General features: G+C 39.4%; 3 protein-coding genes across 7 annotated transcripts; 2 read left to right on the top strand and 1 right to left on the bottom strand.

Annotated features, from left to right (window-relative positions):
• Positions 1 to 743: 743 nt before the first annotated feature.
• On the bottom strand, positions 744 to 2,514 carry LOC113136311 (transmembrane protein 238-like). 2 transcript variants are annotated; one of them, XM_026317002.2, is made up of 2 exons: positions 2,070 to 2,514; positions 744 to 1,347 (listed from the first exon to the last, which is right to left on the bottom strand). In XM_026317002.2, the coding sequence occupies exon 2, from the start codon at positions 1,326 to 1,328 to the stop codon at positions 999 to 1,001; it is 330 nt and encodes a 109-aa protein (XP_026172787.1). In that variant the 5' UTR covers positions 1,329 to 1,347; positions 2,070 to 2,514; the 3' UTR covers positions 744 to 998. The 2 variants fall into 2 exon arrangements, with proteins under 2 accessions (XP_026172787.1, XP_026172786.1); XM_026317001.2 differs by having other exon boundaries at positions 744 to 1,335; positions 2,070 to 2,509.
• Positions 2,515 to 2,517: 3 nt separating this feature from the next.
• ccdc106a (coiled-coil domain containing 106a) lies at positions 2,518 to 5,107 on the top strand. 3 transcript variants are annotated; one of them, XM_026316999.2, is made up of 8 exons: positions 2,518 to 2,672; positions 3,146 to 3,215; positions 3,299 to 3,397; positions 3,517 to 3,723; positions 3,870 to 3,926; positions 4,084 to 4,365; positions 4,519 to 4,686; positions 4,791 to 5,107. In XM_026316999.2, exons 2-8 carry the CDS (start codon positions 3,146 to 3,148, stop codon positions 5,105 to 5,107), a joined length of 1,200 nt encoding a protein of 399 aa, XP_026172784.1. In that variant the 5' UTR covers positions 2,518 to 2,672. The 3 variants fall into 3 exon arrangements, with proteins under 3 accessions (XP_026172784.1, XP_026172782.1, XP_026172783.1); XM_026316997.2 differs by having other exon boundaries at positions 3,517 to 3,738; XM_026316998.2 differs by having other exon boundaries at positions 2,546 to 2,672; positions 3,129 to 3,215; positions 3,517 to 3,738.
• Positions 5,108 to 7,568: 2,461 nt separating this feature from the next.
• Positions 7,569 to 14,505, top strand: u2af2a (U2 small nuclear RNA auxiliary factor 2a). 2 transcript variants are annotated; one of them, XM_026317173.1, is made up of 12 exons: positions 7,569 to 8,158; positions 9,010 to 9,151; positions 10,178 to 10,213; positions 10,551 to 10,654; positions 10,782 to 10,933; positions 11,068 to 11,184; positions 11,266 to 11,404; positions 11,538 to 11,617; positions 11,861 to 11,983; positions 12,155 to 12,241; positions 13,767 to 14,015; positions 14,129 to 14,505. In XM_026317173.1, the coding sequence occupies exons 1-12, from the start codon at positions 8,110 to 8,112 to the stop codon at positions 14,261 to 14,263; spliced, it is 1,413 nt and encodes a 470-aa protein (XP_026172958.1). In that variant the 5' UTR covers positions 7,569 to 8,109; the 3' UTR covers positions 14,264 to 14,505. The 2 variants fall into 2 exon arrangements, with proteins under 2 accessions (XP_026172958.1, XP_026172957.1); XM_026317172.1 differs by having other exon boundaries at positions 11,266 to 11,422.
• The last annotated feature ends 3,977 nt before the right edge of the window (positions 14,506 to 18,482 follow it).

Raw genomic sequence — 18,482 nt, 5'->3', positions numbered from 1 at the left:
GATTGTAGATCATTTTTACCTTTGCACAATCCATTCGGTTTCACTGACAAACTGCTCTGTGTAATTTCTACTGCTAGTTCAACATGTTGAATATTTATTCACATCTCCATTCCACCAAAAGGGCACTGGGCCTTTCTGTCATACATCTTTTGGTCATGAGGTTTAATTAATAGCATGGCTGGTTTCAAAGCTTTGTACAGATTTTCTTTGTTAAATGTGAACTGGAAACGGGTATTAGGTATTATCTCTTGAGACTGTTGCACATATTTTTCCTTTATCTCCTGACCCTGCATTGAGATTGGTAATAATTTCTTTCATGGTATAAATGTATGGCATGTATGTATAAATATATATGACCTCCCATCTCCTAAATGAACAATTGCAGACCGTGTCCATAGGAATGTGTTTTCCATCATGATTTCTTGAATGACATGAAATTCTTTTGGTTTACAGTCATGTCTAATTTGATTCTGCCATCTTTGTTAAAATAAGGGATATACATTATTTTAAGCAGTATTTGTGTACAATTACAAGTTTGTTGATACCCCTGTGTCTCAGCAGCTTACCATCTTGTAAACTTATTTAATACTGGAGTATTGGTGTTTGTTCAACGTTGTGCAAAATTCTTTGTCATTAAAATGTATTTGATGGTTAATGTAGTAACTTTCATTATGAGTGGCACTGCCATAATCTGGTACAGCAACCCAACACATGGTAAAATCATGAGGAAATTGACAAAATAATAGAGCATAATATTTTTAATCTGTACAATCTATAGTAGAGGCAATTACAGGTGTAGTCCACACATTTAGCAGAAATTACATTAATTCTCCTACTTTATGAAAACTGGCCGAATGATAGTCTTGGCATGTGAATTAGACATTTAACTTAACAAGAGAAGTTACAGTTATGACACTCCTATGCCTCAGGGCAGTTTGGCCTGCTGCCTGTCAAGGACAGCTTCATGTAACAGCAGTCTTTAGTTTTTGGTATTTTTCTTAGGTCGGGCTGCTTTGAGTCCTTGCGAGTCGTATTCTGCGGCTCAGGGAGCGGGCAAGGCGGTCCACAGCATCACCGACACCTCCCCCCAGCTCCTTCTTGGAGGTCAGACCCTCAATGTTGCCGCTGTACCATATGACCCAGCCTGCCAGGGATAGCAGCACAAACAGGGCTCCCGTGTACACCAGCAAATCCCCAAAGTCTTGCCCTTTGATCTCCAGTGGAGCAAAGACCCCCACCAGCAAGGACACTGCAGCCAACAGGTCCATCAGCACAGCAAACGCCAGGGCCAGCTTACAGTGGGACATACCATCATGCTTGGCTGCCATGGCTCCCCTGAAGAAAGAGCTACAGGATGTCATATCTCAGTATCCTCTGAATTAATGACGCAAATACAGAAAATAGGAACTAATTCCCATAGCATAAAACACCAGTGGTGGAAAGTGCATTTACTCAAGTACTGTACCTGAATGTAATGGTGAGGTATGTGCTTTCATTTTCTAGTATTTGATCATTTTACTCCCCTACATTTAGTTTCTAACTTTAGTTACTAGTGACTTTTTGGAATGAGGTATAACTTATAATACAAAATACCAGATAATCTTAAAACTTCAATGATCTATGATGGGAAATTCACAAATTCTAAGCATAAATGTTAGTTAATATTAGCTTCACATCTACCTGCTGCAACATTACAGTGACAAATAAATATAATCTAATAATATTAAATACATTGATGTGAGACGTACCTACTTTTGGTACATCAAGTATATTTGGCTGCCAATTACTTTACTGTAGATAAAATTTTGCATGCAGACTTTCGTAAAAAAGTGTTATTACACTGTGATATTCATTCTTTTCTAAAATAAGGATCTCAGTAGTTCTTCCATTACGGTAAAACACACATAAACCTGTGTTAAATAGCAGCTTGAAAACACAGTGGCCAGTGTTTTCCCTCACATTTAACAGTCAAAACAGGTGCCACACCTATCCCACATCTTACTTTTACAGCCTGTAGCCGAATATCGAGTCTATATTGTTAGGAAAAGGAAAAATACTGAAACACTTACCGTCGCGTTACTATTTTGCGGAGTTTTTAAAACACGTTTACAATTTGGAAATCGTCCGTGTTTCCGTGTCGGCTCTAAAAGGAGCCAGTGGTCTACGCTGAAACCCGACACCTCGTCACCTGTTGTTACCTGTCCTGCAGTCTCACAGTGAACTGTGTCACAGCTGAACCAGGGTGCGGTGCTGACCTGGTCCCCATCAGTGCAAATTATTTGAACGTGATCAGTTACGCATCCATCCAGTATCTGCACATTGTTTTTGAATGAATAGATTTACTGCACACAAAGTGCATGTTATAATTAGCCTATGATTTATATACACATAAATGTTACAAATAAATCCCACCACTTTAAGTGCTATCATAAGACAAAATAAACTAAAGAAAATTTTAACAAAATAAATATAAATAATAATAAAGAAACAAAACCTTCTGCCTTTTCCTTCTTTTTACAGCCGGAAGTGACGTGCGAGAGTGTTAAAAAAATAAAAGCGATAATTGTTATTGTTAGCTTGTTAGCTAGCAGATGAACTCGTGAAATGGAGATATGACAGAGTAATAACGTCTTATTACATGTACACGATTAAGTTATTACAAACGTAAAGTGGTATGTACCAATTTCTGCAGAATATATTTGTAGCACAGATATTCTGGTAATGTGTGAATAACGGGATTAAACAGTGGAGTGAATAGAAAGAAGGGGATTGTAATTTTATATTCGCAGCAACCTTTTTGCTAACATTACATGAAGCTAACATAGTGGGAATTAGTTCCTAATATTTACTCTGTAGGGCTGCTATAAGTAACACGTTCCGTTTACCTGTTTGAGTTTATACGTGCACGACCGGAGAAACATATAATAAAATTGGCTTTGGTTTGCTGGCTGTCTGCTTGCATAAAGTACGAGCACTTACGGTGTGAAAGCTCGCCGATGAACAGCATCTCTTAAAGAAAATACATGTGGACGTAAAAACCAGCTATGTTTGTGTCTTTACATTGGATTACTGTAAAATGTTCATCCACACATCCTCATGGCAGTTCTTTAAATCCATGAACTGATCAGTTTGTCTGTGGTTTGAGATGGAGGACGGAAACAGGACTGATGCTGCTTCCTCATCCAAGACCCATGCAGGCTCACTCCACTTGCAGAGTAAGTTTTAAAAATAACTACTATTGTTCTGTCTTTAAATCAGGTATAACTGATTCATTTCTGTGCATGTTTTCTTCCCTCAGCCCCGAAAAATGAGGATGCATATGAAATTTCCATCCCCTATGAAGAGAGCAACTTTGAGCAACAAGGATTTTTCAGTCAGAGTGATCAGAATTTTGATGGTGAATGTCAGAATCAGTACTTTAAAATTCACTTTTATCTGCACAGTTTTTTTTTATCCCTCACAAAAAATTTCATGGTGACACCTGTGATTTCCCAAATGACCCTCTGTCCTCCTCAGAGTCGCCCCCTTCTGCTGGCCCGTCTCCAGTCAACAATTCATACATGGTGATCACCAACCTGCGGACTCAGCTTCAGATCTCTCTGGAGAAAAACTCATGGTTGCAGAAAAGAATTGAGGACCTGGAAGAGGAGAGAGACTTCCTCCGTTGCCAACTGGACCGCTTCATCTGTTCCACAAAGAGTCAGGGACAGGATCAGAGTCAGAGTCAGTATAGTAACGGTGAGAACAGGGGACATGCGTGCCACAATGTCCTCTGCTGAAAGAAAATATACATTAGGAACAGACATTTAATTGCAGACCACTCACAGTGGAAAACAAATTTTTATCTCTTGGTATTTGCTTCTCTGTAGGTTACGAATCTAGACGATTCAACTGGAGGGCGAGAAGAGAGGAAGATCGTCCAGCTGGTATAGACATAATTTCTCACTTACTGTTAAATTAAGTTTCCTTCTCATGGTTAGAATATAGTTGTGCTTCAGTATAGTCTGTTCATTGTTTATTAATTCTATTAATCTAATATTACATTACAAATTCTTAGTTATTATGACTACCTTCTCCTTACAGAGCAACAGAAGACAGACTCACAGCATTTCCCCTCACGTCATTTTATCCAACGCAGGCCCGTTCCTCCAACCATGGTTCCTTCTAAAAACCATGTCTCCAGTCCATTAACCAGTCCGCTTGCCTCTATGAATGCTTTGTTCAACTCTTCACAATCCCAGGCCCTCCTGCAAGGCCACAGCCATAGTGCTCCCAGTACTACAGCCAGTAGCAGCAGCAGCAACAGCAACAATACTACAAGGTCATCTATAAATGAGATGAGTGGACATAGCAACGTAGGTCCAGGTAATTTAAATTAAGTGGTACATAGATTTCCATCACCTTAATGAATGCATTTTTTATACTTAAAGAAGAAGGCAAAGACATGGAAAAAAACCTTTTCTTTGGCTTTTATCTAGGAAATCTTTTATCTGAGGAAATGTTTTATTGTCTCATAAGATTCCCTGTCGCTCCTGGGAGAATCTGAAGAGTACTTGGAGCAGGAAAGCTACTTAGAGGAGGAAGAAATGATATCAGGGGAAGACGTAATGCCAGATACCATTAACAGTAACAGACACCAGTTAAAGAGAAGGAGAGTCTTCCGAGCTCCTCGAGAGCGGCAGCGAGGTAAGAAAAGGAGAGATTCTGAAACATAATTCAACATAATAATATAACCATATTTTGTTTTGAAATGTATGTAGCTAATGCTCTTGTTCTTTTTTATTCTACAGTGAAAGATGCTGCTGGGGTGCTGTTTCGCTACAAGAAGATCCTACTTACATACCAGCGTCTGAAAAATATGTCCAAAGCCTTCCAAATCCATGGTGTGGACCGGAACACGGTGGCTTCAACGACACCCATTGCTGAGTTGCTATTAGTGGCCCCAGAAAAGGTGGCAGAGGTGGGAGAGTTTGACCCCTCCAAGGAGAAGCTGCTGGATTATGCCCGGCGCTGCTACACTGCACTGGATGAGGAGACTCTCAGCAGGGTGCAGGCCCTGAAGAAAAATAACCTGCTGTTACCCATCTCCTACAGGTTTAGACATTGAAGGGAGAAAGTTGGAAGTTTCTGTGAAAAACAGTGATGCTGGTGGTTAAGAAGTGAGGAGAGGAAATGCTGTCAGGTTCGGCTGCAGCAGGCCAGCTCACCTCCGAGGCACAGGGATGTCCAGAGGCATGAAGAAATATTTTGCTAGCTCGGCGTCCAGGATAGGGCGATTTAATCTGCAGCTGAGATCTTTGCTTAACAGACAAACATTTCACATCTCACTTTTATCATGAATACAACATAAGTGCATCCATCCCTTTGACAAATCTTTACCATCATTTCAGTAAGTGAGGATGTGGGAGTGCCTGCTGCAGCCAGAGAGGAGAAAAAACATGGCCGTCATTGTTTAAAAAGCAAAAATAGCTAATCTGATCCAGAATTTGTGAACACGAATGTGTCTTTACCATTAGGATTACAAAGGGCACTGTCTTTCCTTAGTAGCTGAGTATAACCATCTCAGCTCAATAATGGTTCAGCTTTGAGATTTGCATAGAGATGCAACGCTTTCTCTCCTGAACACCTGGATCTGCTTAAAGACAAAAAGTCATTAATTGATTATCTGCATAATTTCGCTTTCTGTCAGCCTAAATGACTTATAAGCATAACAATCATTACTTTATTCATGTGCAATTTTGACACAATCCTAAAATATAGCAGCGGTCTAACACAGTCTTATTAACGTACGTGAAAAAGATTATGCATTCCATAGAGTTCGTACAATTATGCCATACTTCCAAGAAATCTTCACTTTCTTATGGTTATATTGCTCAATGTGTCTGTGTTGTATTATTTTTGGCATTGTCATTGTATTGCCCACGTTTTTATTTGCTGTAGCCAGTCTTTTTTTACTTTCCTTGCAGCTGTTTTAGGTCACTTTCTAAACACCTTCTGAATTACAAGCTGGGAGTCATTGTGGGTTCTCTTTTTTCCCAGGTTTAAGAGGTGAGAGAACTCAAGAGAAAGGTCACAAACTGATCTTAGTAAGGAGTAGTCAGGCAGACATGATGTTGTGGAAATGCATTTTTTTCAGTACTCAGTAGTAATAGTGGTAGAAGTACCACAGTTTCTGCCAACAAGAGCCACTTGTTTTTGAAAAGGAAACACAAACACAGAAATGTTGGTGGTATTGTGTGTGTTTGCTTAATAATAATAAGGCCACCTATTGGTCTCGGGTCCATTTTTAACAACAGTACTGCTGCATTACTCTGTTGTCCTGCACTAAAATACACTTAATGTCACTTCCTATGCTTCTAATATTGAGGCTCTTGTAATGCTTTTGTGACAATATTACCTTTTGTAAAATAGGGTAGAGAGCATTTACACTGATTATTACTATAATGGCTCTTTGTAATATTGTGTAACTTTTGGTTCTTTGTAAAAAAAAAAAAATGTGGATATTACTCACAAACAATTTTACAGTGTGAGATATAGCATCAGCAGAACCAACTATTTTTCCCAGTGCTTCACTACAAATGCATGTGAGAAGCTATTTAATGATCTGTTGTTGATAGAGGTCGTGTCAACATTCTTAATTATCAAAGCAGCAGACAGGATTATATTGTATGATAATCTCTGATGTTTATATTAGTACAGTGAAATATGAACTCATATTAAAGCCAGTTTACAGTGCAATATAGTGACTCTTAGGTTATCAGTAACCTATGTATTCCAATCGGCAGCACTTAGGCTGGTTTCAGTGTCTGATTGTTTGTAGGCTATGGCTAAAAAGCAAGCTGTATAAGGTGCAGTCTCACTGCTAAGCATACCTAACTAAATCATACCACAGTGCAGTCTTTTAGAAAAAAAACAATCATTTTTTCACTTTTATGTCTTATATTTATGTATTTTGAGTGAATTGTGTATCAAAGAAACATTGTCCACCATTTATCAAACGTATTGGGAAACCGAAATGCCATCAAGACATTTGATGTCTTGCACATTTTTTGGTGTGTCAATCTGTAAAAGCTAACATCAGTGCTCACTGAAAAAAATGCTTGATTGATTATTGATGAAACGCAGATGGTACTGTTAAGACCGAAATGTAATTAAAATGGCTGATTTCTTACAATGTTGATTTCTTGTTCTATTTAACTCACAGTGAATTCTCTTATTGTGCCATAAATAAATGTGCCAAACGTTGGATAAGCACAGAGGGGTACACCTTGGACATTTCTCCAGTCCATTGCAGTGCAAAAATAACCTATTTGTTCAAATGTCCTTAATAGGTTCATGGTTTGAGACTTTGAGACTGTGCAAGAAAGTGCCCAGGAGCCCAGAATCCCACTTGGCCTTGATTTGTCAAGACCTGACATTTCAAGACAAATCTTTGATCTTCATGAAATCTGTCTGTAGCAAACATTAATACATCTTAACTATGTCCCAATGGGTGCACTGTTCTTAAGGGTGAAGCACCCCGCCCCCCCTCTAGCGTCTTCTTCATTCTCCGGAAACGTGTCATTCATCAACTTCCGGTGTCACGGGGGTATCAGAAAGACGAGGCAAAAAAAAGCGGGCATACCGAAATCTTTATTGTTTTCACCAGCCTTGAAATATTTGGAATTGCATACGTCTAGCTTATAAAAACAAGTAGTTGCTCTTCGTGGGTTCGTTACTCGTTAGGACTCGCATTTGGCTTGGAAACGAGCCATTCATTCGGCTTTGGTACTCGCTAGCTAGCCACGTAGCTAACGAGCAGCAGGCCTATTCTTCTGGACAAGCTAATCAGCTAACGCTAGCACGCTAACCCACGCGAACACGTTTTCTTTCTTAATGCTTGTGTTTGTCACACTGTAAATAAATAACACGTAGCTAATGCGGGTGGTGGTTATCAGCTTAAAGTAAATATATTATTATAGTTAGGCTGAACGTTGAATCGATCTTATTTGAGCGACACTAGCGAGGCACTTGTTTTTAAAAGTGTTGTTCACTTTGTTGCTAGCTCAAGCTAGCCGTCGCCAACTGAACAACGCAGTCGCTGAAAGCGTAGCAGCCTTCAACTCAGAGATGTCGGATTTCGACGAATTTGAAAGACAGCTCTCTGAAAACAAACAAGGTAAATGAAACAGCTGCACATCAGCAACTGAAAACATTATTTTTGATCGGAGTCGCCGCCTTTGCTTTAGCCAGACGTGGATGTGTCTATTTACTGGAACATTGTAAGCGAATTGTTAACCCACAACCTGGCACCGTTTGGGATAGGATGTAGCCAGCTTATGCTATTGCTTGAAAGATCGGTGACTTACAACAAATAACGCTGGATTAATGTTGAATCCAAATGTCTGTAACTATATGGCGATATGTGTTTATGGAAGGGGCAGTCTATATTGTGACTGCTCATGCCAATGCCAGCTGATATTAGTTGGGGCAGCTAGCATTCATTCTTTGCAGCTGTTTTCGTTCAGATAGCATGTAGAAGGCTATGTACTTAATGCCCTCTTTCTGACACCGGTAACGTTACTGATGTTACCCATATCCCACTTTAAGCTCTCTTTAATCTACGTTTACACACAATACACTTCACCTTGGCCAACGTTAGTGTACAGAAATGATCGCATTGTGGCATTTTGGAACCATTGTGTTTTTTTCTTTTTTTCTGTTTTAGCCAGGATGTGTGTAACGCATTATTTGGTAACTAATCGGTAAATTATTATTATAAAAGTCGTTTTTGAGTTACTGTCATATATGAGTTTTAGTATTACTATGTGAAGTGAGGTATGCTGGACAGATTTATATTCTTTACCTAAGTACAGTTATTTTGTCTGTGTCTTTGAGGTGAAAGCAAAAGTGGATCTTTGCAGTTACTAATAAATATCCCTAACCTGTTTTTTAATTGTTCAGTCTGGTAGCTGTTTGCCACCCCATGTTTAAATAGTTTTCTATTGTCATTTAACACTCTCTCTGCAGCTGAAAGGGACAAGGAGAACCGACATCACCGCCGGTCCTCTTCCCGCAGCCGTAGCAGAGAGAGGAAAAGGAGGAGCAGAGACAGGGACAGACGCAGCAAGGACCGCCGTGGGGACAGTAAGGAGCGCAGACACAGACGCAGGTTGGTATCTATAGGCAACTACACCTATACCAGCTATATAAGCTATGAAACTGCATATGCCAGACCCATTCCTACTGACCTTGCAGTTCATGTAGTAACCATTGTGCAGAAAGGAAGTGTATCAGGTTCTATTGCTAGTTTAGATGTCAGTAATTAGCTCAGCAGATTAACGTTTTGGCCTTGCTTTATGTGGCCACACATATTTATGTGTTATCACACTGCCTGTTTTTGTGCATCTTACCATTTGCGAATTCTAAACATAAGTAAACATACACAGAAAATGAAAATCCATTAGCATTGATGTAGGAAATAAAACTTTAGCCCTCTTATCTTTTCATTCTGAGCTACTCTTTACACCTGTGGCTGTGGAAAATCTTTGGTAGAGTGTCACTGCTACCACTAGTGATGTGACAAATGCATGTTTCTCATGGAAACAGACATGGTTTAGGACAGCTCTACATTTTATGGATATGATTGGAAGTGTTGAAGATGTGTATGTTTTGAAAACTATGCTTCTTGGTAAATCGGATATTGATTGGCAAATCTGTGCATTATATTTGTATATAAGTTTTTTTGAATAGTTTGAAGGCAGATGTTGACTAAGGGCTGCTTAAGTACTTTTCTTCTAACACATACTTTTGTAAAGTCTGTCAACTCATATAGTTAGCTGTAAATGTGACCTCTGTCCTGAACATTGCTCTTTTTTTAAAACAAATTACTTTTCATATTTTGAGCATGAGGTCAGAAGATGCAAAATGTAATTGCTGCAACAGTTTTGAGGGTATCTTTTCTGCTTTACTTTCATCATTAGTTCACAAATATTGCTGAATATCAGTTATTAGACTCATTGAATCTTCTAGCGTGTCTTTAGAAAACACACAAATTGGCAGTCTTGTGTTAGATGTTTGTCTTTGGTGATGCTTTTAGAAAATAAGACTAATTTTGTTTGTTTGTTTGAAGTGGAAATGTTGGTTAATGTCATGATTGATTTGAGAGAAATGTGAAACCCGTCCTATGTCATTTCAGCTCACCATCCAGCTACCCTCAGGAAAATGCTGGAAGGTAAATACAGCAAACTTAACACATAGCTGTTTTTTGCATTATTGCAGCCACTGAAATTTAAAGAACTGCTTCTAACTCTAGGCACTATTGACATATTGTCTAGATATCTTCCTGGATGGGGTTTTTCATCCTTTCTCTCTCCTTTACCACGAGGTTTTCACTGTTGAGAGTGATGTAGCCCCCAAATGTCGCTAGAATTTGTATTGCTATTGTGGTTCTAGATTTTGAACAAAATGGTCCTTCTTTGGATCTTATGTTTAATTAAAAAGCTAATGAAAGATATGTTTAAAGTAGATAATTGTACTTTTATTTAACAAACCTTGTCTTCCTTGGTCAGTCGTTCTCCACACCGTGAGAAGAAGAAGAAGATAAAGAAGTACTGGGATGTTCCTCCACCTGGCTTTGAGCATATTACTCCCATGCAGTACAAAGCCATGCAAGGTAACCATCTCAGTTGGCCTTGCTATGGTTCCTTGCTTCAGCTGAAAATGTCTTGCCTTACTGCGACACATACATATACACATATAAGATTGTTGAACTGTTTCCTGTCTTTGGCCTTGTTCTCCAGCTGCAGGCCAGATCCCAGCCACAGCTCTCCTGCCGACCATGACCCCAGATGGTCTGGCTGTTACTCCCACCCCTGTTCCTGTAGTGGGCAGCCAGATGACCCGACAGGCCCGCCGGCTTTATGTGGGCAACATCCCATTTGGTATCACAGAGGTGAGGAAAGGACTTTATTTGGCTTTTAAGTCCAGTTTTATATACATGTTAAATAACCTAGTGTGTCATCCTTATTTTTTTTTATAATTTCACAATTAATTCAAATTACTTTCATTTCGTCATTCTCTGTGTAGGAGTCCATGATGGACTTCTTCAATGCCCAGATGCGTTTGGGTGGTCTTACTCAGGCCCCTGGAAACCCTGTCCTTGCAGTACAGATCAACCAGGATAAGAATTTTGCCTTTCTTGAGGTGAGATAATACCCTCATAAACAATATGTGATCTCCCTGGGTATTTTACATTTAATCATGTGTAAACTTTTCTCTGTGTAGTTCCGTTCAGTGGATGAAACAACACAGGCCATGGCTTTTGATGGCATCATCTTTCAAGGCCAGAGCCTCAAGATTCGCCGTCCTCACGATTACCAGCCTCTGCCGGGCATGAGTGAAAACCCCACTGTCTATGTGCCTGGTACACAGACAATTAATGGTTTTTAACCTCAACTACCTGCAGCATAATTCAAAAGCAATTCATTCTATACAGAAACCTTTTGCCTATGTGTCTCTTTTTAATTTTGTTCCTGTTGTATTTGTCTCTCTTGTAGGTGTGGTGTCCACTGTGGTGCCCGATTCGGCTCACAAGCTCTTTATTGGCGGCTTGCCCAACTACCTGAATGATGATCAGGTCTGTATTTCTACCATAAACAGTTTTATCTCCAAACTGGTACACCTGATGTCCAAGGCACACTACTGCGCAATTCACTTACGTTCTTTTTTAAAACAATGTCCTCTTACTGTCCTTTGTAAAATTAGATGTACTTTATAAGAATATGATGCACATATTTATATACTGAAACTAAACTTTAACCTGTTTTTTTTTTTTCTCCCAAATGATGAATTTTTAACTCTTTTGTCTCCTGTATTTTAGGTGAAGGAGCTGTTAACATCATTCGGTCCTCTGAAAGCCTTCAACCTGGTGAAGGACAGTGCTACGGGCTTGTCTAAAGGATATGCCTTCTGTGAATATGTTGATGTCAACCTTAATGACCAGGTAACAAGTTCAACAGAAAGATATTTACAAATGTCTATATAGATGTGACATATATTAAGTTTTTAAAGATGAGATAACAAATGGAAACTTCTCAAGTACTACGTTGTGAGTATAATCTTGCAGCTTTATGGGTTTCAGAAAGTGTGGCATAAAAATTTGATGTCATTGCAGGCTATTGCTGGGCTGAATGGCATGCAGCTGGGAGACAAGAAACTCCTGGTGCAGAGAGCCAGCGTGGGATCTAAGAACGCCACTCTGGTGAGTGTCCAGGGGCTGGACAGATGACAGTACAGTGGTGGGAGGCTGGATGTTCTTCAGGGTTGCTAAAATTGATTGAGAGAAATTGCAAATTAACAATTTACCTGCTATTCTTTAAACAAGTATGCATCTGAATCACTGATGTTAAAGGTACATTTCAGTGGAAGACAAAATGTGGCAAACTCGGCAACACTGTCTGTGCCAGTGTTGGATGGTTTAATGGTGGTATGCAGAGCATAGCAGAAAAATTCAGTTAACTCTAAACCCACCACTCAGTGACATTTAAAGTTGTACTCTCTATGTGTTTTCAAATTCAGATGAACATGGTGAACAAAATTCTTATATTCTGAATCAGTAAGAAATGAACTATAGTCAGAAATCAAAGCAGCGTAAAGCTGGATATAGAGTATATTTTTTTACACACTTGTCATTAGAGGTCGACTGATATGGGTTTTCTCTGGCCGATGCCGATATTTAGAAATGAGGGCAGCCGATAGCCGATTTATGCTGATTCTTTTGGCCGATTTGAATTTCCCCCCGTCATCTCTTTCCTGTGTGCACAGACACATTTATTGAAGAAAGTTATCCTGCGTGTTTTAGCAAGAATATTCGTCTGAATTGCACGTGTATCTACTTTCAGATTTGTTGCACACATAAGCATGGTCAACGTCAATTCTAACACACTACAATGTAATTACGCATTCAAAACGAGCGGTTTTCCCCTGCCATCATTAGCTGAAGCCATGTGTGTGTGAAAGGTAAACAGGGCACGGCTACAGTGTGTGCGTTGCTCCGTCTGTCACGCAGAGGGAGAGAAACTCTCCGGTACAGAAACAGAATGAATAACATATGAGTTTATCCATACAGTGCATGCTACTGTAATAATTTAGCTGCTGGGCTTGTTAGCATGTTTTGGTACTTGTGCCTACAGCCTAAACTACAGCTCGCTAACAATACAGACCCAAAAAGTTACTCGCAATCGCTCTCCAAAAGTAGCTTCATATTTAACCAATGAAATGTATAAGGCTAAATTAAAAACAAAAGATAAGTACTTTCTTTCCATTTTTGGACGCTTTTCAGCAGATAGGAACATCAGCTCACTGAACATCAGTGGTAACATGCTTGTCACGAGGGGTCCTCACGTGTTCCACAACAACGCTTAGCTGGTCGCATATGTGCCTGCCTATAAATCGGCCTAATGTACAGCCAAATGGGCCAATGCCGATTAATTAAAATGTGTAAAAAAGGGCTCGGCCGATCGATTGGTCGACTTCTGCTTAACATACACACAGTAGAAAAAAACCAAAACCTTCTGGAGTGAAGTGAGAAGTGCCTTTTAAGTTTTCCGATGCAGTACTTTAAGGGGTTTGTGAAAGTGGCAGCTGTCTACTGTTGTATATGAAAATAATACAGATAATGAATATATCATAGCTCTACGTTCAGTAACAATTAATGCCCAGAGACCAAGCTGTTACATAAAATATACAATTAATCATGTTCTAACCTTTGCTGTCTATCCTTCCAGACAAGTATAAACCAGACCCCAGTGACACTGCAGGTACCAGGTCTGAATAGCTCAGTGACTCAGATGGGAGGTCTGCCCACTGAGGTGCTGTGTCTGATGAATATGGTGGCCCCCGAGGAGCTGCTTGATGATGAAGAATATGAGGAGATTGTGGAAGACGTCAGGGATGAGTGCAGCAAGTACGGCCAAGTCAAGAGCATTGAGATACCTCGACCCGTGGATGGCCTGGAGGTGCCAGGGACTGGCAAGGTAGGAATTGCATCAGATTCAGTCATCAAAAATACAATTTGTTTTATGTTGCCGTTATAGTAAACAGTTGCATGCCATATCACCTCACTGTGTGTTTTCTGATGATTCTGTAGATCTTTGTGGAGTTCACATCGGTTTTTGACTCCCAGAAGGCCATGCAAGGGCTGACAGGACGGAAGTTTGCCAACAGGGTGGTGGTGACCAAATATTGCGATCCAGATGCTTATCACCGTCGGGACTTCTGGTAGACGAGGCAAGAAGCAAAGATGGCGGGGAGGGGGGTGGGGTGTACTGCCCGTTTCCAAATCAGCCCCCTGATTAATTAGGTAGAGCAACATTTCAGGTAGATCTGGGAATATTAAACATTTGACAAATAGCTTTGGTTGGTATCCAGTTTAATGGTTGAGATCTGTGTGAAATGTCTAGCTGCAAAAAATAAAAGCAAAAACAAAAAAAAAAAAAACTAATACTTGGAATTGGAAAGGAGAAGTATGAGGGAGGATTTATATTCAGTTCATAACAGGGGGCTGAGTTTGGGTGGTGAGGGGGCAGCTGTGGGTGGGTGGGGTGTCAAAGATTTTTGAGAATTGTGTGTAATAAAAGGGTAGGGGTCCAGGGTTGGGTCTACAATTTTTATACTTTGTGAGACGGGGATGTCATTTTTGGTGGGAGGGGGGTGCCACACTTTAAGGTTTGTATTTAAATGGAAGTAGCCTGTTTTAAGTACATTTGGAAGGAGGTGCAGTAGGGAACTAACTGGACTATTGTGATTGAGACGAAAACTGCAGAAAACAGGAGTGATTTGTGAAAGGGAGGTGTAGGGGAGATGGAGAGGAAGATGAGGATGTTTTTGTTTGACTATCTAATATAGATATACAGTAGCTGTAATGTCCACTTCACTTTTGCCATCATCAGTACCAGGGTGAGAGGAGACGCCTCATTTTTGGATGAATTCTCTCACCCGCTCCCACCCCCCAATTGTTTGGACTTGGATCATTTCCTCGTGTTCCTTCATTTTCATCAGACTACTGCCCCCCCTCAGGACGATTGGTAGAGAATCTGTTGTCTAATTGGACTCTATCTGAATGTCAGCTGTAATTGTTTCAATACTGTGTGTAGCTTCACTGACTTGAGCTGTAACATCACCTTGTATTCAGGCCGCAGAATAACGTGAACTGCAGAAGAGAACATTTTCAGTTTTGCCAGTTAGAATTTTTTTTTTTTTTTTTTTTTGGTGCTGTGACTTTTTCATGTCCATCTTCTGTGCACAAGTTTTTAGCAGATGAGTTTTGTCTCAGCAGTTCAGTCCTGACATAAATCAAGAAGAATTAAATAAAGATCGGGAGAGGCAAACTGATTGGTATTTAATGGCGATTCTTCTCTTCCTTACCAAAAAGCCTTAATGTTACTGCATCTCAGTTCGCTAAGGAAAGAAATTTGGCTTTTCCACTTATCAAGGCTACAACATTATGTTTTGGTTCATAAATGTCAGTATCTCCTGCTTTTGTTTTACCAATTTTCACATTTCCTTGTTTCCCTGTAGATGTGGGATGTAAGATGTGTTGGGCCCAGTTCTTTTTGTCTCACCTCTTTTTGACAAGACCAAATAAACACAACTAATACTCATGACTCATGTTGTACTACAGAGTGAAACCAAAACTACAATACTACTATTTTCTGTCAATCAGTCTGATATTCCCATAATTAATAAGTTAATAGCCAGTGTAATATCAAAGCTAGACAAAACACTGCAGTGGCATTTTAATAAAGAAGTCTGCAGACAAAGATCAAACACCCAACAAATTTTCAACAGTACATTTTACTGTGCAGCTTTTGTGACTTAATCATTTTGCTGTATGACCTTTGGGGGATTTTTCACAAAATCTATGAGGTGGTAGTTTGTTAGAAACTGTCTGCATGTTCCTAAACATCTGCTTTTCTCTCATCTCCCTCATCTCCTGCTGTTGTTTCTGAGGACCACATGTTCACACTGTACGGGCTTAAGACTATGCTTTCATTTGATACCTTGGGTTGTTCACAACAGTGTAGGGAGAGACTATGTCAGTGATAACACTTTTCAGATGTTACTCCTGCATTATGGAAAGTTTTGCTTCTGTCAGTGTCACTATGTCATTTTAATTTCTTTTTTTTTTTTTTTTTCCTCTGAAAAAAATGTGATTTCTTAAATGATTTAAAACCTAAAACCCACATCTAGTTTATAAAAGCAGAAAGTCTTTTGTTTGTCCAATTTGTTTTCAAATGTTGATTAAAAACTGAATTTACATGATTTCTTTCTTTTTGCTCTTCCTTTCTTATCCACATGTGCAACCAAGCTACCAGCAGTGTTTATGGAGATGTAGACTGGAACCATGAGTGGTTAGTTTCGTTCAGTCGATAGCATCTGTAGTTTCAAGCCTTGTAGTTAATGTTAATGTCCAAGCGATGGAGCCATTTCACTTTCATGAGAAATACTGTTTGGTTGTTTTAATGTAATATGACATCTAAATTCTTCTTCTCATGCTGCATCACAGTATGAGCAGTATGTTTTGCACTTCTTTGTTTTTTTTTCTTTTGGAAGCTGAACCTCAAATGTATTGACATTGTTTTCCAAATCTGTACTTTTCTTCTTCAGATATTCTTGAAAGTACCTGACAATTTGTGCTTTTATTTTAAAACTAAGTCACTGATTTACTGCTATGTGACCAGACAGACCTTCACCTTCATCTTCCTAAACATCTTACAGGTGAGGTTTCTAATCGGATTCATGCTTCCAAACGTATTGATTTTAGCATGTCTGACAATATACTGTATATATAGAAAGACAATTATCTCTGTTTTATATTTTTTTCACACAAGTAATGAAGTATATCTTGAATAGTTTTAATAGCTTTTAAAAAATATACCAGTAATCAGTAAGCTGCAGTGGACTCTGTTCTTTGCCGTGAGCATTTTTTAAATAATTCTTGTGTGTTATATTTTCTTTCAGCCATTGCCCTTTAATAAAATTCAAACTCATGTTCATAGACACATTAATGTAATTATGAATTGCTTAAGAATGTTAATCTTGCTCTTCCTTGGTTGGAGTAACGTCTGATTTATATTTAAGTTTCAATAAACGCCATAACAGTCGGTGTCCAGCTGGAGCTTATTCAACAGGGAGTTTCTGTGAAACAGTTATGTGAAAGCAACAAATCTCTGACATGAAATAATGTCATGTGTCAGCTCTATACTGCCCATCTCCATCTGCATCGCTGCACCTCACTGCACAAAACCCAGCAGCAGGGCCACTGATGCAAAACACTACTCTGTTATTCCTCGAGGGTACAGATAAAACAGCAGCTCTCCCAGGCAGCTGAAGCCATATCCACCGCAGGAAACGTGTAATACTGACCCTGCCTCTCTTATGGATCAGGATATTCAGGCTGCCTAACATGAGACCAATTACATGTTTTTAGCAGTTCTCCTTAGGCCTGATGCTGCAGTGACAGTTGTGAAAACATGATCTCCCTCTAGTGGTTGATACAAGATCAGTGACGATCATTGTCATTCTGGGCAGTGCCTCCCCCATTGATCTTCATTCAGAAAGACAGAAGGCTGCAACAGTGGGAGATGGGAACACTGGACCTGGGTCTACATGTACCGGTTTGTATTCAGAATATGGGAGATAAAAAGATGTAAACATCCAATGGCACAACTGTGACCCAGACATAACTCTAAAAACACTGGCACATATATGAATGTGAACAGCTCCTTTCATGGAAAACATTTGGAAATTTGGAAAAGCACATGTGTAAATAATAAAATTTTAGAGCAGGAATTTATCTGCTTCTGTTTCATCATCCTGGTATTGTGCATATGTTATTTACTCCTGTGCTTTTCCTACAGTCTGCTTTTGAAGCGATTTTAATTGAAGTGAAATTTAAATGAAGTTAATTGAATTATAAGTCAAAATTTTTTGCTGACCTGTTTGCAGTATTTGTCAGTCAAAGATGTCGGTCTCAGGAGCAACATGAAGCAAGTAACCAAAGAAATCAAACCATCTGCACAAAAAGTTACCAGAAATGTCTTAGTCTCTCTATTGTTTTTAAATTTATTTCTCCAGTCAGTCTGGAGCAGCCCCCAGATGTTCTGTTGTTGCCATATGGGTGACATATATATACTTTCTTTCTATAAAACACCTTTCTTAAACAGATGAAATAAAAACATAACATTATCACATTCATGACGGGTGGGTTTATTGCAGGACTGTTGTATTGGTGGACCTAATAAACTGTCTGTACTGATGACATAGACTCCTGACTGATGTGGAGGCAAGATTGTTCACATCAGCATACTGTAGACTGTAGATTGATGGCTTCACGTCGTGTGTGGACACATTCTATCAATCCCATATGATGGAGGAGCAGACATAGGCTGAATAAAAGTAAAGTCAGTTTAAGGAATAGACGCACATGTGCATTAAAACAG

The sequence above is a fragment of the Mastacembelus armatus genome, chromosome 16 (assembly GCF_900324485.2).
Source record: "Mastacembelus armatus chromosome 16, fMasArm1.2, whole genome shotgun sequence".
Lineage (NCBI taxonomy): Eukaryota > Metazoa > Chordata > Actinopteri > Synbranchiformes > Mastacembelidae > Mastacembelus > Mastacembelus armatus.
This window is presented reverse-complemented; position numbering and strand designations above follow the sequence as displayed.

Coding starts and splice junctions, on each gene's coding strand:
- LOC113136311 (XM_026317002.2), bottom strand. CDS start 1,328: ATGGCAGCCAAGCATGATGGTATGTCCCACTGTAAGCTGGCCCTGGCG.
- ccdc106a (XM_026316997.2), top strand. CDS start 3,146: ATGGAGGACGGAAACAGGACTGATGCTGCTTCCTCATCCAAGACCCAT. Junction 3,398..3,516: donor GAGTGATCAGAATTTTGATG/GTGAATGTCAGA, acceptor TGTCCTCCTCAG/AGTCGCCCCCTTCTGCTGGC. Junction 3,927..4,083: donor AGAGGAAGATCGTCCAGCTG/GTATAGACATAA, acceptor TTCTCCTTACAG/AGCAACAGAAGACAGACTCA.
- u2af2a (XM_026317172.1), top strand. CDS start 8,110: ATGTCGGATTTCGACGAATTTGAAAGACAGCTCTCTGAAAACAAACAA. Junction 8,159..9,009: donor GCTCTCTGAAAACAAACAAG/GTAAATGAAACA, acceptor CTCTCTCTGCAG/CTGAAAGGGACAAGGAGAAC. Junction 11,984..12,154: donor ATGTCAACCTTAATGACCAG/GTAACAAGTTCA, acceptor ATGTCATTGCAG/GCTATTGCTGGGCTGAATGG.